The 21,667-nt window shown below is 33.8% G+C and overlaps 1 protein-coding gene across 2 annotated transcripts in view; it reads right to left on the bottom strand.

Moving 5' to 3' along the window:
• Nucleotides 1–245: 245 nt before the first annotated feature.
• CDH9 (cadherin 9) overlaps nucleotides 246–21,667 on the bottom strand; it is a 78,114-nt gene continuing 56,692 nt past the window's right edge. For both annotated transcript variants that reach the window (XM_065874104.1, XM_065874105.1), the window contains 5 exons: nucleotides 10,153–10,289; nucleotides 9,537–9,658; nucleotides 5,110–5,227; nucleotides 4,776–5,027; nucleotides 246–733 (listed from right to left, as the gene is read on the bottom strand). In XM_065874104.1, coding sequence (XP_065730176.1) covers nucleotides 246–733; nucleotides 4,776–5,027; nucleotides 5,110–5,227; nucleotides 9,537–9,658; nucleotides 10,153–10,289 — 1,117 coding nt within the window. The remainder of the gene's footprint in view (nucleotides 734–4,775; nucleotides 5,028–5,109; nucleotides 5,228–9,536; nucleotides 9,659–10,152; nucleotides 10,290–21,667) is intronic.

A 21,667-nucleotide genomic window follows, 5' to 3' on the forward strand; every position in this document is an offset into this window, starting at 1 on the left:
TACTTTCCTTCAGAGATTGTTAGTCAAAGAGGGTGAACTGGTTATTATTACTTTTTAAAATCTATGTCATTCGTGTTCATTCACAGAAACTTACTGATTAAGCAAACTTTTACTAAGACAACACCTAAGTATTGTTTGTAATTTTGATTTTTAAAAAATTTTCCTCCAAGGAAGAGAATGCAGGCCACTCCATCTAGTAACAAAGAGAGTACTTCCACTGATGTCCATGAAGTCATACCATACTCTTAATCTCGGTCACTATCATCACCCCCATACATATCAGCAAGTTTTTTAAAACGAGGCCCCCAGTCGCTGAGGTAACCGTAATCTTGGTTACAATCTACTGTGGGAGATTCCAAAGAACTGAGTGAATCTGCTATGGAATCATTCCCTTCATAGGCGTACGTTGCCAGTGAATCATAAGGAGGTGCACTTGGGTCTGAGTCATTTTCTTTTAATCTTCGATGGATAAAATCTTGCACATCAATATTTTCCCACAGAGGTACAGTCCTCCTTATCTGAAAAATTGTTTCAGGCATTACATCCCTTCTAAATTTACTATCTTCTCTTGCTTCTGGATTCCTTAATGTGCCAATGTCAAAAGCTTGGGTATCTTCTTCCCCGCCGCCTTCATCATTGTAGGTCACAATGTTGTCCCGGACATCGTCTTTTGAAATTATCAAAGGTTCCTTTTTTCTTTGCCTCTTCAATGCAACAAACAGCACAACTAAAACTATTAACAAAAACAAAAACAAAAAAATACAACAACAACAACAAGAAAAAACCAGAGAGAAAATTGTGAGATTCCATGATTCGGGTTTAAATTAATATAGCGTACTTTTGTATTTGTGATCTTGGTGTGGTGTAAGAAGTGTTAAGTTCATTTGGATATAAAGAGTAACTATCCTACACAAATACAGGATGATTTGGGCCAGTGACTGGATGTACTATATTGATAAAGAAACAGATATTGCAATGCCATTTATTTACTTTCAAGACTCAATCTCCTATGGGGCTCTGGCACTGAAAATCTTCAATTATGGCGAATGCATTTAGCCAACTGTAAGTATGTAATACCTCATTCTTCCCCAATGCATGTTTGTTTCAAAATACTAAAATTCTAAAGCTACAATCATTATTATCCCAAGAGAAGTTCAGTACCAATTTTATATTATCTTAAGGACTCAAGGGAATACAGGCAAAGTATTGCTCACATATATGCATGTCATGTGTATATGTATGTATAATATATGTTATGTGTATATATATCATACATATGTACACATACATATATGCTACTAATCTCATCTATTCCCATATGTCACATCTGTTTAGTTAATTTCTTTTATTGACCTGGTTTTGAAAGCCTGCTTAAAATCTGAAATATAACTCTATAAGCTACAATATAAAATTAAAACTCAAACTCATCCTTACCTTGTTCTCATCTTACAGATATTACCCTATTTCTGAGGACTTCCTTGATATATAGTTGCATTCAAACTTTGGGGCTGAAATGTTAATTGTGCTCCCTGTATATGCTGTATTATTATTTACATGCTTATGTTATCAAGTTAACTATGAACTTCCCCACATATGACATACTTCCTTATTTCTTGTTATACTGCTGGAATTTAAATTATTATGCATGTATTTGACAATGAACATTTGAAATATAAATATATTTTGAAATTAAAAATTACATTTTAAAACAATAAGAAAGATCACATGATTTCCAACAAAATACATTTCCATAGAAAATGAACCAAGTACATAATTTTATACATAAGAAAGTTAAGAATTAAAGGATATTTTCCAAAAGCATACTTATACATTTCTGGGGAGAAATAAAAACCAGGTTTTCCTTACTTTATGGAAGTTAAATGTTTTGTCAATACTACTGAAGTCTCACTGAAAAATAAGAACATGTTGCCTCAGAAACCTACCATTCATTTTCTCAGTCTTTGTTTTGAGATTACACAAACTCATTTCCATTGAGACTGCACTTCACCATGGCCCTTGAGGCCCCTGTAACTACACTTAAGGCCCATACAATGCTATTGTCATATTGGCCAATACATTTTCCTCAGCTCTTACTAATTGGTAATAAGAAAACAAAAGATTCATTAGAAGTATCTTCACTAACCTCTGCAGATCAGGCTTTGGGTGCCGAGCTATATTCAAAATCATGTTGAAGACATTTTAAAAAACTTTTCATTAATAATGAGACATATCTATACTGTCTTCTGTTAAAGGATGATCATAAATTAAGTCCAACATAGACCTGAAATCCACAAATCTAGTGAACCATGCAGTAGAAAAACAGGGTTCTTTCTAAGTTTAATACTGAATGAATTAATTTATAAATTCTCTATGCATAGAAGAACAACCATATAGTCAAATCGTTTTAAGGGTTTCTTAACTAATATAATGTTTATGAACTTTCACAAATGGTCCTCAGAATCTGCTCTGAGGGTTTTCTGCTTTGTCAGGCCAAAATTATCTGCTTCTTTTCCCTTGACTGAGGTTTTTAATCTGGTGTATGTGAACAGAATTCAAAGAGACTAAGGTAAGGAGTAGAAAAAAATGCTATATTCTGTAATATAGAAAGTTATATTTTCACTATAACTTGAATTTAACATTTTTTTCTATTGATATCAGCATAAACTGTAGTGATAGTAACAGTATGTGTGACTTTTAAACCAATAGAAATCAGATACTTTATATTGTATTATAGTTAGGATATATTACAAATAATCATTAGACTTGTTCTAGAACAAAGCACATATGACAATAATTAAACACGTTTTGCTTTTATGTATTTTGTTTAATTTGGATAAATGTATTTCCTTTTGTGTTACATGTCTTATTTTTATAAATTTAAATTATTATTCTAAATAGGTCCATAGCTTCATCTTCACTATGAAAGGTGTCCAAGGAACCAAAAAGATTAAAAAGCCCTGCCCTAGGTTTTAACCCACTACTTTGCCTTGTAACATAGATATAAACTATGAATTACGTTTCTTCAAACTGTATAGCAGGATAGGTCTAAAATATTATTGTCCATGCTATATCACCATTTTGCAAAAAGCAGACTCTTCTAACTTCAGAGATATAGAAACTATGTCCAGCCATTAGTATAAAGACGTGAAATAACAGCAAGGATGCTTAAAGAACTTTTATAATGAAACCTTATGAGTTAAAACCCATTTTAACTAAAATAATAGAAAATCATTCCACATTTAGGCAATAAATTGAGAAGGTAAAATACAGGAATTGTGTGCCTTCTATATTTCCTGGGGCAGAAAGATGGCAGACTTTTCAGAATAAAAGAAGCCTTCTAGGATTTCTGTGTAGGGAAAAGTATTATCTAATTTAGTTGGATAATGTTATAATATCTAAACCTATTCCTATCTTTTTGGGTGGATTATGTTCCCTCATGTATGCATGCATGTCTTTATGTGTTAGTATGTGTTATATTAATATTGAAATTAAAAAATCAAATTTGAAATATACATATTTCCATATTGTCCTAAATTAGGAAAGTAGAACTATTTGAGCAAATAAAGCAATATGATATCAGTAGCACTTAGTTAAAAGCGTAAGCCAACATTTAATCTCCATGAGGATACAAAAATATTTTATGGAGGAGTTGAACTTTCTAGCAGCAGGTGGAGATGTGGACTGCTGCTGCTGCTGATGGTAGTAGTGTGTTAAGTTCTAAACCATCTTACGAAAAATGTTTTTCTAAATAGTTGGATCATCATAACTGAGACAAATGTTTTCCCCTCACTTTCATCAGTTCCCCACTGAAGTCCTGCAAGAATATCTGGCCAAAGGGATTTTATCCAGATAGCCTGAGAGGATTTGCAGTGAAAAGGAGCCAGCACATATGAGTATTGGGACATAAATTTGGCTAGCTCTCCTGCCCTAAGCATTCATTTTGGATGAATATTTGATGGAAACAAGTTTGGGGGGAATGTGTTACAGTGGAACAACTGTTTAATTGAATTAAATCATTGTCCTGTTAGGGCATGCTCAAAGAAAGCATTTGCACTTGGAAGCATGACTTTATTTAGAAAATATTGCTGGAGTAGGTATGACCACAATGCCATAGTGATATTTTAAGAAATGAGCTTAAAATTTAATTTGGTGTGTTGTGCCTACATTTAACAAATTTTATGAAAAAAAAGTTTATCTTACTGTGACAAGTTAAATGCACTGGCCAATTCCATTTATGATATACATAACTTAGTATTTGTTAGGAATATTATTTGTAAAGTAGTCTTTTGTTTTGAGGATAATGCTTAGAAAGGTGGATTCTGAAATAGAATAATCTGGGTTTTAATGCTAGTTAAAACACTTTCTGAATGAGTGACTTTGTATAAGTTATCTAACCTTTCTGTAGAAGAATAAAAGCATTTACCTTATAGAGTTGATATGAAAATTAAATCAATTATTAAATGAAATGTCCTTAGAAATGGGACGATCTTGGTTAACACTAAACACTATAAATATAAAACATATTTTAAAATATACGTATATATCACTAACTATTATATCCTTGTTTTCGGTCTCTTTAAAGCTAGAACTATCCACAGTCAAAAACTCAATTGTTTTTCAATTGGAAGAACAATTTTAATAACAAGTTAAAATTTTCAGCCGTTAGCTCTAAAGAAGAGTGCTTTTCAGTGTGCAATCACTGGGTAATGAGGGAGAGAATTCCTTGAGTTGAATGAGCATATCTCAGGGGCATATCTTTCAGGGGCATAGTTTACCAAGTAGTATGACGACACAGAGAAGGATAGCGATGAGAGCTCCCGTGCTCAGGCCAGCAGAGAGGACCAAGGCCTCGGCATTGCAGGACTGCATGTTACCTTGATTATCACAGGCACACACACGAATGGTGAGTGTGCCAGTGCTGCTTTGGATTGGATAATCATTGTCAAAGATTAAAATTGGCAGCAGATACGTGCTCATTTTGTTGCGGCTATACCCATCTTTTCGAGTCATGATTCCTGCTGTATTATCTGCAAAAACAAAAAGTCAGACCAGTTTTAAAATTTTGCCTCTTAAGGTTTCATAATATTTGTCTTCAAAAATGTTCTGTACCTTTATTATCTACAATGGTGAAGTTTGGATTGAGGGGAAATTCTGGCACTGGTTCAAAGAAGAATTTGTGGCCTCGGGGAGGATCATCTTTGTCCATGACACTGACAGTCTGAATCAACTAAAACCAAAGAAAAATTAATTAAATAGAGCACACAAATCAACTCTTGTTATTACAAGACATTTTAAATCAGTGTTTGAGCTTTAAATATATCACTGAAATTAAATACTGAAATTAAACAAAAAATTCCATTTTCAGAAAATTTTGCCAAGATTTTTTTTGTAGTTCTGTCTAATGTAACTTATTTAATGAAGAATGAAAAATGCCCATCAAGTATCAGTTTGCAGAGCACCTCTATGGATCATTATCTGATTCCTGGCCACTGTAGTATCCAAGAGAAGAAAAGAAAAATTTGATCACGCCAGTCTTTTGTCTTTTAACATTGTTAATATATACTACCAGCCCATTTTATTATGAATTGGTTACCAATATGTTGCCTCCCCGAGATAATGATTGTTTCAAAGGCAAAGGACATAACAGAGGTGTTTTTTTTTTAAAAAAAACAAAAGTGCTTAGCACAACCACTCCTGGAGATTAAGGAAACTATAAATATAGCTTTGGGAATATGAGCAATATGCCATATAATATGAGAAAGGAGAAGATTTTAAAGCTGTGGGGCACCATAATTACAATCATATTGAATACTTTATTCAAATTGTTTGCTCTTCTTTTTAATGGTATTTGCAAAGTTTAGAAGAATATACAAATAAATGCTTCTAAAGTTTTGTAAAATCATTGTTGAATTTGAGAAATTATAGCACCTCTCCGCTGTGCTCCCTGTAGGTCAGAGGTGTACCATAGTGTGAAGATGGAGCAGCAAATGACAGGTTGGGCAGAAAAATTCCATTGAGCATTTTATTGTGGATAAAACACAGAGCTACACATCAGGGTGCCTGTTTTCCAGTCCTGGGTCTGCCGTCTGTGTGATTTATAATTACAGTCATTTAATTACCATTACTTTCAAACTTCTCTTCTACAAAAACAAATAGTGGCACCACTTCCAGGTATAATAGTCTAACATTCTGTGATGAAGAATTATTAGAATTTCACGGTAGTTTAATGTATCCATTGTTTTGGTTATTGTGTATCTTCTATGGCCATACCAACCTGCATACTCACTAGTTAATACTTTTTCCTCTTTGATATTAACCATAATTTTGTTCATTTTATTGACAGAGACACATGTAACCTTATGTTTCTTTATACAATACTTCTGAAAGTGCATAATTATTAATATAAACTTGATATGATTTTTCTCCTTACAAGATTGGCACATGACATAGAAAAACTTATATAAGATCTAATATTCTTGCTCAAACTTCTGTTCCAGAATAGCAATAATGTAACAAATATTTAGTAATATTTTAATCATAAACATCATTGATCCTTTCATTGTATGACTCTGAGTTCTTGAAATGATTAGATGAGCCATTGTTTAAACATATTTTAAGAGAGAATATATATCAGTAGCTTGACATCTATATTATGTTTTATTTTTAACCTTGTTAATTTTAACAGGAAAATTGTTTTCCGATTATATGAACAATGACATAGACATGTTAATAGCAGTAGTATATATTAAAAGAATTTTAATTAGTTAATATCAATTATACTTTATCATCAAATATTAATTTTGTAATATATAAATAACTCACATGAAACAATAAAAAAGCATGCTAATAGATAAATAAGTAAAGAATATCTACAGGCTATTATCAGTTGACTTGTGTGCCTTCAAATTATATGTTTAAGACCTAATCCCCAGTACCTGTGTTGTGACTTTATTTGGAATAAGCTCTTTGCAGATGTAATCAAGTTAAGATGAGGTCATACCGAATTAGGGTGGACCCTAATCCAGTGAATGGAGTTCTCACAAAAAGAGGGAAATATGGACACAAATAGAGATACAGAAATAATATCATATAACAATGGAGACAGAGATGGGAGTAATTTGGGTCCACAAACCAAGGAACACTAAGAACCACCAGCAAACACAGAGGCTAGGAAGTGGCAAGGAAGGATCCTCCCCTAAAGCCTTCTGAGAGAGCATGAACCTGCTGACACATTGATTCTGGACTTCTAGCCTCCAGAACCGTGTCAAAGAATACATTTCTGTTGTTTCAAGCTATCTAGTTTGTGTAAATTTGTCATGGTAGCCTTGGGAAACTAACATAGCTATAAAATGTTTAGCCTCAATAATTTTGGAGGAATTCATGTTAAAATTATTATGAGGGCTTCCCTGGTGGCGCAGTGGTTGAGAGTCTGTCTGCCGATGCAGGGGACACGGGTTCGTGCCCCGGTCTGGGAAGATCCCACATGCCGTGGAGCGGCTGGGCCCGTGAGCCATGGCCGCTGAGCCTGCGCGTCCAGAGCCTGTGCTCCACAATGGGAGAGGCCACAACAGTGAGAAGCCCGCGTACCGCAAAAAAAAAAAAAAAAATTATTATGAGATTTTACATATTGGTAGATAGTATTTAAAATTTAGTGTTGCCCAATAAATGAGCAATTATACACATTTGGTGGAAGTTATTACTAGGTATATAACATATTCTGAGCACTATTTGGAAGCATTGATGAGTATTTATAGATAAAATTTATTTCTTCTTTGAAGATTTCATCAAAGAAAAATGATTCCAGGTGGTATACAACTATACATGTATTATAATGCTCACTGTAGTGCTGTCTGCTAGAGTAACATTTTGGTGGTAAACCAAATTTCCATTAATAAATGGGTAGTTGAATAAGCTAACTAATGTGTAGCTATGCTCTGAAAAGTAAGCAGCAAATTAAAAATAATCGAACTGAGAATATGCCCATTACTTGTTACGAAGTGAAAAAAGGAAAACAATTTTTTTTTTTTTTTTTTTACGGTACGCGGGCCTCTCACTGCTGTGGCCTCTCCCGTTGCGGAGCACAGGTTCCGGACGCGCAGGCTCAGCGGCCATGGCTCACGGGCCTAGCCGCTCCGCGGCATGTGGGATCTTCTCGGACCGGGGCAGGAACCCTTGTCCCCTGCATTGGCAGGTGGACTCTCAACCACTGCGCCACCAGGGAAGCCCAGGAAAACAATTTTTAATCCAAATAACTGTGTAGTGATTCTTTGCTGGTGAAAAGAGAATAAAAACTTCATTTGTATTTCTGTGTATGTAAGTGGAATGTGGTATGTACCTCTTTCTTAGTCTGCTTGAGCTGCCATAACAAAACACCATATACTGAATGGCTTAAATAGTAGAAATTTATTTTCTCACAATTCTGAAGGTTGGAAGACCAAGATCAGTGTATCAGCATAGTGGGCTTCTAGTGAGAGGTCTCTTCCTTGCTTTCAGACAGCTTCCTTCTTGCTACATCTTCACATAGCCTTTCCTTTGATCATGTGTATGACAATAGAGGGTGATCTCTCTGGTGTCTCTTCTTTAACGGACACTAATACTGTCAGATCAGAGCCCCACTTTATGACCTCATTTAACCTTAATTCCTTCCTTAGAGACCCCCATCTTCAGATGATACAGCCACACTGGGGGATAGGGCTTCAACATATGAATTCTGAGGGGGCAGAAATATTCAGTTCATTATAATCTCTACTGGAATAGAAGAAAGACTATATTTCACTTTATTTTCTATATTAAAAGAACATGATAGAATTATATATGATTCTTACCATCTACATACTTTTTCCTCAAGGAAATATCTAAATAACTCGTTAAAATTTCTTTCAATAACATTTAAGTAGTTTGTATTTGTAAAATACATTATTTGTATTTGTAAAATACTGTATTAGTGTAAAAAATGAACATATTCTGCATTTTCTTAAAATTACTTTAGAGATACCTGAAATATTACTTTATAAGAGGAGTTTTTAACTCTTGTACACTTTTTTATCTCACTAATATTAAAGTCAAAAAATCAGAAACAAAATATAACTTGTCTCAAACCAAAATGTCCTGATTGAGCAACTCAAAGTAGCAAAATGTAATCAGCAAGACAAGTATTATGATTTCCTTTATATTAACACAACAATTTTATTTTCATACTTCATGTTTTATTTAATAATGTATGTTCATTCTATTCAAGATTATAGCTCAGTATCAGTATGATTATGAATCCAGGTAGGAAATTTTTATATATGTGATATTCATTATGTACCTAGTCTATAAATTAAAGCATATAATTTTTCCTATTATATCATAGATTATAAAATATTTAAAAAATCATCTTTTTAAGATTATTGTGATTTTTTTGGTAAGGAGAGATAAACAAGTGACAAGGAAGACTGACAATAGTTTGCATGAAAAAAATGTGCAAGTAAATTAATGTAGTGTCATCTGCCTTTGTGAAGAGAAAATTTTTTTTTAAGTTTATAATAACTTACCTGCCCAGGTTTTGCATTTTCACAGACAAATGTTTCATAGTACATGGCAAGTTCTGGAGCATGGTCATTTATATCCAGAATTCTGATGAAAACAGGAATGCGGCTACTTTGTTTTGAGTTATCTGCAATGAGAACATGTGTAAGATTTCAGTCTCATTTACAGAGTAGTAGTGATATTGCTTGCCCCGTTTGTAACTTAGCAACAGATCATTTCTGGGGTGTTCACTTCTTGATTGGATTGCTGATGGATATCTCAGCTTTCTTACATGGTTCAGATGAAGAGCATGACAGAAAGAGGAGAATATAATTGAGAGTGAATATTATTTGTAAGAGATAATTTTCTTAGACTGATTATTTTTATGAGGTTAGATTATATTTTTATCCTACAGTGAGATGTAAAAGAAAATCAAGTTTAAAATAAAATGAATATTTGATAATCATTAAAGTAATTTAAAAATCCAACACATTCTAAATCATTTCTCTCAGCTCTTGCTGAGAGAATTAATTCAGCAAGAGTGGAAATTCATTCCACTCAAGTAAAAGAGTCTACCTAATGCTATTGTTTTACTATTTTGGTGAAAAATAATGTGTTCAGGTGGATGTATTTCCAACTTACTTATCTCTGTGGCTGTAATGGTGATGTTATGCCAAGGGGTTGACTCCCGGTCAAGAGGCTTCAAAGTGAAAATAGAACCATTTTCTGAGTGAATACTGAAAATCCGGTCCATATCCGAATGCCGATCAACAGAGTATCTAGCAGAAAAGAGACTCATAATTTCAGGCATTGTTTTAAAATTATTAATTCATCTACCCTTTCTTAAAGTTATAGGCAGTTCACATGATGGTCTGATAAATATGACAAGTAAAATACCGATAATTTTCTTGAATTTTTATTTAATGTAATTGTCATTTAGATAATTTGATGTAGTTGGCTGTTTTCATTATTACTGTTCTATGATATGTGTACTTCAGAGTCCTTAGTTATACTCATGAATCCTTGTGGCAGCTTTTAAGTGAGTTTTTAATTGTCACTTGATTAATTTATCCTATCATAGACCTATTGCAGTGCTTGAGACATATTAAAGTCATATTAAAGTTGATAGAGTCAATTGCATTGGATAAATTGAAATTATGTTGAAAATAACACATAAAAACATGTGTCCACAGAGTCCTTATAAGTGAATATGCAGAGGCTGTTGTAAAATACATGGCTCTTGAATGGTTCTCTATTCAAAGATCATTTCAGCTGAATCAAAGGTCTTCCTCCAATCTCTCCCTTTAGCCTTTTCCAAATAAAAACTGAAATGACAAAGAACCACAGATGTACTAGCTACCATTTTTGCATGTTTGAGATTTCTGCTGCTGAGTGTTTAATTGAGCCATGTAGGAATCTAATTGTGTCTCAAACATTAATGTTCAGATGAGTCAGATGAGTCACATGGGAATTCTGATTCAGTAAGTCTAGTGTGGGAACTGTTATTCTGCATTTCTAAAAAACTCTTAGGTGAATCCCATGTTGTAAAGTCCATAGATAAGGCTTTGTATAGCAAGGTTAAGACCATGGGATAAACTGGTTAGAATAAGGACAGCCGAAGGAGCAACAATGACAAGAGAACTAACAGACTAATCAGCATCTGGTGGCATCCTCATTTTTCTAGAAAGTTTCTATTAAAGACACTTAGCAAATGAACTCCCTTTTAATCTGGTGAATTGGGAATTAACGACTCCCATTATAAATCCAAAATATATCCACTATCAGGCACTGACTTGGACAAAAAATAGACATTTAGGTTTCTAAACATTGTGAAACATTGGCAATTGTTAAAATATTGGATAAAAGTACATTTATCTAAATTCGATGATTTCTTTGGGTTATTTTAATAAAATATGACTTAGTCCATTATTATAAGGACTGTGCTTAATTTAAGGGATCCGTTAGTAAACTCAGATTTCAAAAATTTTAACAACTTAATATAGTATATGATGGTGCTTACCTAATTTACTTTCTGCTAAATTTTGTAAAATTATTGTTTCAAACTCAAAAATACTGCTTCAAAGTGAGTATTTGGGCATGTGGAAAATATACATATTACATGTGTATATATTAGATTTCATCTCAAAGATAAAATAGCTAAAATCTTAGCATAGTTGGTCTCAGATTTCTTCCTGTACCTCACTCCCAAAATATGAAACCAGGACATTCACCTTGTTATCCTTTGGAAGTGTTGTGCAGTGTACAATAGAGCTACATGGAAATGGTAGTATTCCCTTATTTTTGCAATAATTATGATTGTAATTTTTCTACATGGTTGCTATAAAAAGAATTTGGGGATTTAGAAAAAAAAAAAACTCATGTGACATATGGTCGCTGCCCAAGATTAACTATCCTTCTGGGGTGGGAAATCCTAAGTAAATAGAGAAAAATTTTAAACCTGAATATAAAAATAATTATATAAAAATGCATAGTAGTGTATATATTTCCTAGAAGCAAAAGTTATGTTGAGTTTTAACTAAGCATTCATTGTCAGACAAGGATCTGAGAAAGTTCTTATTTTTTAAAATACTCATTAGTGTACTAAGATCAAGAATAAAAGTCATATGAAATTTTCTCTTTTTAATTTTTATTGCCTAAATAGTGCTAAGACAAAAGATAATAGAGTGTTTCCTATGTCTAGGTTTCAATCCTCCTACAATTTAGTTCCTAATGTGGCCTGAGAAACATTGGAACATTTAAACATTAAACATTGGAACATTTAAAAAATGGGGTTTTTTTCCTGAAGTACTTACACCAAATTCTGCTTATGAATACAAACAATCCTAAAAGGAACACAAAGAAAGCAAATAAAAGAGCATAACCACGTAACCACATCTATGTGTTGAATGAATCTCAATTCATAATATTCACCTGTATATATTTATCTCCATTGTTGGAAAGGTCAGTAGTTAACCATTATCTGCTTATCGCTGAATAGATCTTGGATTCCTTCCTATCACTTGCATCAAAGATCAGAAGTAAAATAAAAATCGCTTTTTACCCATTGCTACATGCCCTAGAGATTAGCGTGGAGATTTCTATGATTGAGGAATAGTTAACAATTCTAACATTATACAAATCTAGCTTTGATTCACTTTGAGCTTATGTGGGATCAAAATAGGTCTGTGTTTCTGGCTGCCCTACTCTTAGGTTCAACCTTGAAAAGCACTGTTTTCAAGTTAATAATTCATGAAGGAGAGTCACTTTGATGATTTTTAAATAGTTCACTTTAACATTAACACTGCAAACTTCCAGATCTGTATTTATAAATTTGCCCCACTGCAAATGATTTCTTGCAGGTTTTCAAAGCCCAGAGATAATTTTCATTTATTTATCAGCCAGTGCTCTATTTTCAACACAGAATAGGATGTTCTGGTTTACCTATTAATAATAAGTACACTGGATTACAACAAATGACCAAAAAGAGGCTGATAAACACATAACGCGAGACAAAACTGTCTCTATATCCCAGCAGATGGCTTATTAAAACAATACTTTATTGATCTCATTATATTGAATTTATAACAATAAGTTTTAAAAAAGATCATTGGCATAATTTTTTGAATGAATATGTTTTGCAGAAACAGGAGCCAATCACATAGGCAGCAAAAATAACAAGGTAAAAAGATCACAAGTGAGCTGACACTGTGGAAGCTGAACTCTGGTTCTAGTTTGTTTGTTTTTTAAGCTCTACAATTAAGAATTAAACACATAGCAGATCCTTATATTTTCACCTACTACAAAAAAACATGTAAATTAAATTACACCAGAACAAATCAGTAATATGTAGGAATACATCAAAGATAGTATTCCTTTTCCTTTCCTGAATTCCAGGTACATCTTCCACTAAGTTAATATAATTAGGCTATGAGTTTGCTCATTCCTTTCCAGCTACTGCTTTCCATAAATGTGTTTTCTAGCTACAAACTATGAAACCTTCCTTGAGAATGGCTATACTGTTTCAACAAATAGTTCAAACCTTTATTTTTTTCCAAATATTATTGACATGATTTTAAAATTACTATTATTTTACTCTAATAAAATCAAGCAAATATTAAAGAAGTACTGGTACATATGAAGGCACTTATTCCAGTTTATGGTGGAATCATGTACATTTTATGGTGACATAACTAAATTTCTCACCAGCAAGTTTGTTTTGTATTTACTTCTCTATTTGACTGCGGTAGAACTGATTTCTTCTAAAATTCGTTGAACCTTTAAATATGTTGAGCATAAAATTGGTGTGAAATGAGACATGTTCTTTCAGAACCTGTAAAGCTATAATCAACCCTATAACTTAGGAAATCCATGATTACTAATGAGGTGAAGTGGAGCTGACAACAGCTGCTAATTGTAACTATAATCTTATGTTGCAAGTGGCAGATGTGTTTCAGAAAATATGTTTGTTGAACAGATTTACTGGTGGGTGAGAATTACTTCCCAAACTTTCCCTGGAAAATGTTCCATGATGTTTATCATAGCCTATTTCTGCTCTGGGGATCAGTCATCCTTCTAAATGCTATCAGAGCAAACGAAAGAGTTAAATATTATAATGTTGTCTCCTTGTTGAATTATTGCTGTTTTTCACACTATAATTGAATATCTGAAGCTTTTTTTTTTGCATACATTTTTATGCTAACAGGAATCAGTCTAATGTTATATTTTCAGGCATGGCCTTATATTTTGTCAGACCTGACAGTATAATTTTAGGAACATAATTTCAGATTCATTTGTTCTCCAAATATTTTTCTTCCCTGTGTCATAATTCTTGAGATTTTACAGGTAAAACTACTGTTCATTGTTTTTTCAAGACTTGAGTACCCTATAAAAAGTAAATATTTCTGGAAGAGCTATGGACTTAAAAAGGTATTAGCCACTTTTATATACCATAAAGCAAGGTTGCAAGTTTTACTATCAGTCTCTGATCAAGAAATTTTTCTCCTAAAATTGTATCATGAGGAAATTGTCAGATATATATCTCCAGACAATCTAAATTTTCATCAGTGATGCATTACCTACATGATAGTATGTTATCTATACAATAGAAGTTTATCAAGAACTGTAATGACATTAGCAAATATTCACAATTAGTAAAATACATAAACCCATATATATTATATAAGCTCTACTTAATTAAAAAAATAGATTGACAAACTGTTTAAAAGATGAAGTACTTGATGGAAGTAGAATAAATAGCACTGGAGTATCTACTGAGGGGAGAATTATAGATGTCTTATTTGCTACAAAATTACCTATGCAATCCATTTTTTCTAAAATGAATGGCTACAATTATATTATCAAAAACATGTTCAAATGATATTTTGAATGTCCTCTTCAAATATAAAATGACAGGGGCTGGATTTACCACACGCACACACACCCTGCCAAAACCCACTAAAATCCAAATAAAAAAAATATATGAAACAATTATTTTTGAAGCATTGGATACCAGGAGACAGAGAGGGTAATTCCTTAGAAAAGAGGAAGAAATGATGTGATCCTCAAAACTGGCTGCTGCCTGGGAGGGTTTCTAAACAATAATGCAGGAAGTGGGAGCCCAGATGGAGCCTGTCAATCCCTTGAATTCAGGAGATAATGCTGAGAGTCCAGGGAGACCAAGGTGGGTAGAATTTGCTGGGCAGAGGACTTCACAGAGAGAGAGCCACAGAAATATTAAGAGGATCCTGCTCAACTATTCAGCTGAGTGCTAATCAGAGCATGCATGAGAGCAGATAAAATGAAGCCATAGGTGTAACCAATTATAAGGGCCAGAGGGAGCACAATTGAACTGGCTTGTGTCTGGAAATAATAATTCCCATCAGCCAAAGTAGAAAACTCATAACTCATGGGGCTTTGGTAGAATTTCAGAAATGTCTTACTTGATTTATGGGGCAAAATTAGATCTAGACAAAGGGCCGCTAAAGCAAGGGCCAAAAGGTTTAAGCTGTTTCAAGTAACTTAGCCACACATCTGAACACAGATCAATAGTATTTATAGAAATGAAAAGCTATCACACAGTTAACACAGCATAAACACAATATTTGTCAGGCAATCAAAAATCACAGGCAAGCAAAAATGGGAAATGTGACTGCAAAGAAAAATCTGTCAATTGAAACTAACCCAGGGCTTCCCTGGTGGCGCAGTGGTTGAGAGTCCGCCTGCCGATGCAGGGGACAGGGGTTCATGCCCTGGTCCGGGAAGATCCCACGTGCCGCGGAGCGGCTGTGCCCGTGAGCCATGGCCGCTGGGCCTGAGCGTCCGGAGCCTGTGCTCCGCAACGGGAGAGACCACAACAGTGAGAGGCCCACGTACCACCAAAAAAAAAAAGAAACTAACCCAGAAATGACACGGTTGACAGAATTAGCTGACAGTGGTATTTTAAAAGTTATTTAAAATGCATTCTCTATATTTAACTAGAGGAAAGGTTAAGGAAATAATACAGATATAGATAGATAAATAGATAGATATAGATATATATCTTCCATAGAACTTCTAGAGGAGAAGCTACAGTCTGTGAGTTGAAAATTATACTCTGATGGAATTAAAGCAGGTTAGATATTGCAAGAAAAAAAATAGTAAACTTGAAGATGAATGGGAAATATTTTAAATGATTAAGGTGGGGGGATTAAAAATTAGAGCACCAGTGAGCTGTGTTGCACTTTCAAGACACCTGACATAATTAAATGATCTAAAAGAGAGGAGGGTAGGGTAAAATTATTGAAGAAAGAGTGGTTGAAAAGTTTTCCAAGTTTGAGAAAACTCATAAACTCACAGATCCAAGAAGCTTAATAAACTTCAAGTACAAAATATATGAAGCATGTTATAGAAAATCACATCGTAATCAAATTGCTTAAAACCAGTGACAAAATTTAAATGCATCCTAAGGAACAACTAAGTTACAAAGAGAAAAAATAAACATAAAGGCAGTGAAAAATCTTTACTATAGAGCTAGAAAAAAAAAAAAAAACTACCCTCAATCTAAAATTCTATACCCAGCAAAAAAAAAAAAAAGAAATGAGTGATAACATAAAAAAAAGAAATAAAAAGTAATGCAAAATAAAATACAGTATTAATCCAAAGAAAGCAGAAAATAAGATGAAACAAAGATTGAGCAATAAGAAAACAAATAGCAAGATGATTAATTAAACCTAATAGTATCAATAGTCACATTAAATATACATGGTCTGAACATCACAATTAAAAGGAACAGAATGTTACACTGTGCAATAAAGCAAAACACAGCTATATGATTCTATAAGGAACATATTTTAAATACAAAAGCATCATACTTAATAATGAAAAACTAATTTCTTCATAAGACAAGGAGGAAGGAAAGGACTTCTCTTCTTATCACTTCTATTTAGCATTGTCCTGGACGTTCTTGCCAGTGCAATAAAGCAACAAAAAATATAAAATATGTTCTTGATATGTAGACATAAAACCACAAAACATGGCTGAAAAAACCCTCCATGAGTGGAGAAATGCACATTGTATATAGATTAATATATTCAATATCATTAAGTTATTCTGCCTACATTGATCAATGGACTCAACACAATCCCAATGAAAATTTCAGGAGACTCTTTTATAGCAGTTGATATATGAAAATGTAAAGGGCCTAGAATTACCAAGCAACTTCAGGTAGAAAAAAAAAAAGTTAAATGACGAATACTACCTAATTTACAGTATTTTTTTATAAAGCTATACAACAGTGTGCCATTTTTGTAAACATAGATAAATATATAATTGGAATAGAAGAGAGAGTCCAGAGTTAGTTTCATACTTATGTAAACAATTGAGCTTTAACAAATGTACAAAGTTTATTCAGTGAAAAGTATAGTCTTTTCAACCAATGGTGCAGGAAACATTGCATTTCCAATGTAAACTAACCATATATAAAAAAAAACTTTGATTCATAACTCACACCATATAAAAATTAACTTAAAATGAATCATAGATATAAATATGACTAAAAGCAATAAATCTCCTACATAAAAAAAAAATAGAATGAGAATTTTGAAATTAGGCAGATGCTTTCTATATAAGACACTAAAAGCTTCATCCATAAATTTAAAAGTTAATAAACTGGATTTTATTAAAATTGAGAATTTTTGCTTTTTGAAAGTCACTTTAAGGAAATGGATATACAATCCACTGACTTGGGGAGAATATATATGCAAATCATATATCTGATAAAGGACTTGTATCCAGTGTGTGTGTGTTTGTGTGTGTTTGTGTTTGTGTGTGTGTGTGTGTGTGTCTTCAAATCAATAACAAAGACATAACCCAGTAAAATTTAGGCAAATTTTGAATAGACACTTCATCAAAAAACATATATTGGTGACATATAAACATGAAAAAAAAGCTCAACATCATTAGCCATAAAGGTAATGGAGATATTATTATACATCTATTAGAATGGCTAAAATTAAAATAGTTGACAGTACCAAGGGTTGGTGAGGATGTAGAGAAATTGGAACCATCACACATGCTGATAGGAATTTAAAATTGTATAACCATTTTAAAAGTTAGACATATAACCACCACATGTTCCAATCATAACCCTCCTAGATATTTACTCTAGAAAAGTGAATGCATGTAACTATACAAATACTGATACACAAATATTTGTATGTGTACTTATATACAAATGTGTATAAATGTATTATAATATCCAAGTATTTGCAACAACTCAAAATATCAATGAATAAGTACAGATAAGCAATGAACAGATAAGCAAATTGTGGTATTTCCACACTTTGGAATACTATTCAGCAATTAGAAAATTAAACTATTAATGCACACAACAATATGGAAAATCTCAAGATAGTTACGCTAAATGAAAGAAGTTGGACAGAAGAGAATAAATACTGTATGATTTCATTTGTATAAAGTCAAGAAAATCCAATCAAATTTAATCTGTATTGCCATAAAGTAGTTCATTGTTTGCCTGGGAACAGGGTTTGGTTCCAGGATGTATGTGAGGGAAGTATTACAAAGGGGAATTAGGAAACTTTGGGGGATGATTTTGGGGATATTTTAATAGGTGTACTAACATGCTTCACCCACCAGTGGGCTGGCACTTGCCCTGGGACCAGCCTCATCAGCCAGTGGGCAGGCACAAGCCCTAGGACCCCCTGGGCCCCATCCCTACCCCACAGAAGGCTGGCACCAACTCTGGAGCCCCTGGTCCCTGAAACCAGAGACTCCAAGACCCAGCTCTGCCACTAGTGCCCAGAACTAGCCACAGTACCCAACATCACCCACTTGTGGGCAGACACCAGTCCAGGGATCCCCTGGGACCTCACTCTGTCCAACAACAGGCTGACATGAAATTCAGGATCCCTGGCCCCACAATCACCCCAGTCACCAACTCTGCCCACCTGTGGGCCAGTAATAGCCCCAGGATATCTGGGGCCCCAGAGCCAGCTACCATGTCACCCTGCCCCTTGAGACCCAGTAGCCTGCAGCCTCCACACAAGGCAGAGCCTGGTAACCAACTAGACCTGGGACCAGCCACTCCTACCAGACCATCTGCAATACTCAATCTGCCTCAACAGAAGAACCATGCAGGCCACATGAGGGCACCCCTAGAGGATATAGCTCTGGTGACTAGAGGGGAGTGCACTGCTGGGGCACATGGGACATCTACTACAAAAGGTCACTTCCAGGGTCAGGAAATGTAACCAACCTACCAAATACATAGAAATAAAAACAGCAAATTAGGCAAAATGAGGTGACAGAGCAATATGTTCCAAATGAAGGAACAAGATAATACCCCACAAGAAGGAGTAAGTGAAGTGGAGAGAAGCAATCAACACAATAAAGAGTTCAAGGTAATGATCATAAAAATGTTCAAAGAACTTGGGAGAAGATTGGATGAACAAAGTGACAAGTTAGAATATTTTAACAAAGAGTTAAGAAAATATAAAGAAGAACCAAAATACATGAGGAATACAATAACTGAAATAAAAAATAGACCAGAATGAATCAACAGATTAGATGATACAGAAGAGCAGATCAGCAAGCTAGAAGAAGACAGAGTAGTGGAAATCACTGAAGCTGAACAACAAAAAGAAAAAAAAAATAAAATAAAGGACAACTTAAGAGACCTCTAGTACAACATTAAGCATACTAAGATTCACATTTTGGGGTCCAGGAGAAGAGAGAGAAAGGGGCAGAGAACATATTTGAAGACATTATAGCAGAAAACTTCCCTAACCTGAGAAAGGGAACAGGCATTCAGGCTAAGAAGCAGAGTCCAAAACAGGATCAACCCAAAGAGGACCACACCAAGATATATTGTAACTAAATTACAAAAATTAAAGATAAAGAGAGAATATTAAAAGCAGCAAGGAAAAAGCCACAAATTATGTACAAGGGAATTCCCATAAGGCTATCAGTCAGCTTTTCAGCAGTTACTATACATGCCAGAAGGGAGTGACACAGTATATTTAAAGTGATGAAAAGGGAAAAACCTACAAGCAATAATACTCACCCGGGCAAGGTTTCAGATTTGATGGAGATATCAAAAGTTTTACAGGCAAGCCAAAACTAAAGAGTTCAGCACCACCAAACCAAATTTAAAGAAAAAGGATTTCTCTGAGTAGAAAAGAAAAGCAGAACTAGAAATAGAAAATTACAAAAGGAAAAATCTCTTTTGTAAAGATAAGTATACAGTAAAGGTGGTAAATCAATGATGTATGAAACTAGTAGGAAGGTTAAAAGACCAAAGTGGTAAAATCATCTATATATATAATAAATAATTAAGGGATACACAAAACAAAAGGATGTAAAATATGATGTCAAAACAGTAAATGTGGAGTGGGGCTGGGGAGTAAAAAATGCAGGGTTGTTAAAGTTTGAGTTTAAGAGATCTGAAACTTAAAATAATCATATATATATGGATGGCTATATATAAACCTCATGGTAACAACCTCACGGTAACTCTCAACAAACAAAAGTTCAGGACCAGATGTCTTCACAGATGAATTCTACCAAACATTTATAGAAGAGTTATTACCTATCCTTCTCAAATTATTCCAAAAATTTAAAGAAGAATGAATAATTGCAAACTCATACCAAGAGGCCAGCATCATCCTGATACCACTCAAGCATCTATAGCAGATACATACATGCAAATGAGAAAGGAATCCAAGCAAAACACTAAAGGCAGCCATCAAATCAAAAAGGAGAAGAGAAAACGAAGAAGAAAGGAACAAAAAAGAACTATAAAACCACCCCTAAACAATTAACAAAATGGCAATAGGTACTTACCTCTCAACAGTTACTTTAAATGTAAATGGACTAAGTGAAAAAAACATAATGACCCAAAACCTTTGGGATACAGCAAAAACAGGTCTAAGAGGGAGGTTTATAGCAAGAAAAGCCTATCTCAGGAAACAAGAAAAACCTCAAAGAAACAACCTAACTTTACATCTAAAGGAAATAGGAAAAGAAGAAAAAATAAAATCCAAAGTTAGTAGAAGGAAAGCAGTTATAAAGATAAGAGCAGAAATAAATGAAATAGAGACCAAAAAAAAAAGAAACCACAATAGGAAAGATCAATAAAACTAGGAGCTGGTTCTTGGTAAAGATAAACAAAATTGATAAACTTTTAGCCAGACTCTTTAAGAAGAAAGAGAGAGGGCCCAAATTAACAAAATCAGAAATGAAAAAGGAGAAGTTACAACCTACACCACAGAAATACAAAGGATCATAAGAGATTATTATGAACAATTATACACCAAGAAAATGGACAACCTAGAAGAAATGAACAAATTCTTAGAAATGTGCAACCTCCCAAGATTGAACCAGGAAGAAATAGAAAATTATTTTATTACCAGTAATAAAATTGAATCAGTAATTAAAAAAAAAATCCCAACAAACAAAAATCCAGGACCAGATATTTTCTCAGATGAATGCTACCAAACATTTATAGAAGAGTTAACACCAATCTCTCAAACTATATTCCAAAAAATTAAAAAGGATAAGAGGTCAGCATCATCCTGATACCAAAACCAGATGAAGATAACACAAAAAAATTACAAGCCTATACCACTGATGAAGATGCACGAATCCATAACAAAATGTTAGC

The sequence above is a fragment of the Phocoena phocoena genome, chromosome 3, assembly GCF_963924675.1.
Source record: "Phocoena phocoena chromosome 3, mPhoPho1.1, whole genome shotgun sequence".
NCBI lineage: Eukaryota > Metazoa > Chordata > Mammalia > Artiodactyla > Phocoenidae > Phocoena > Phocoena phocoena.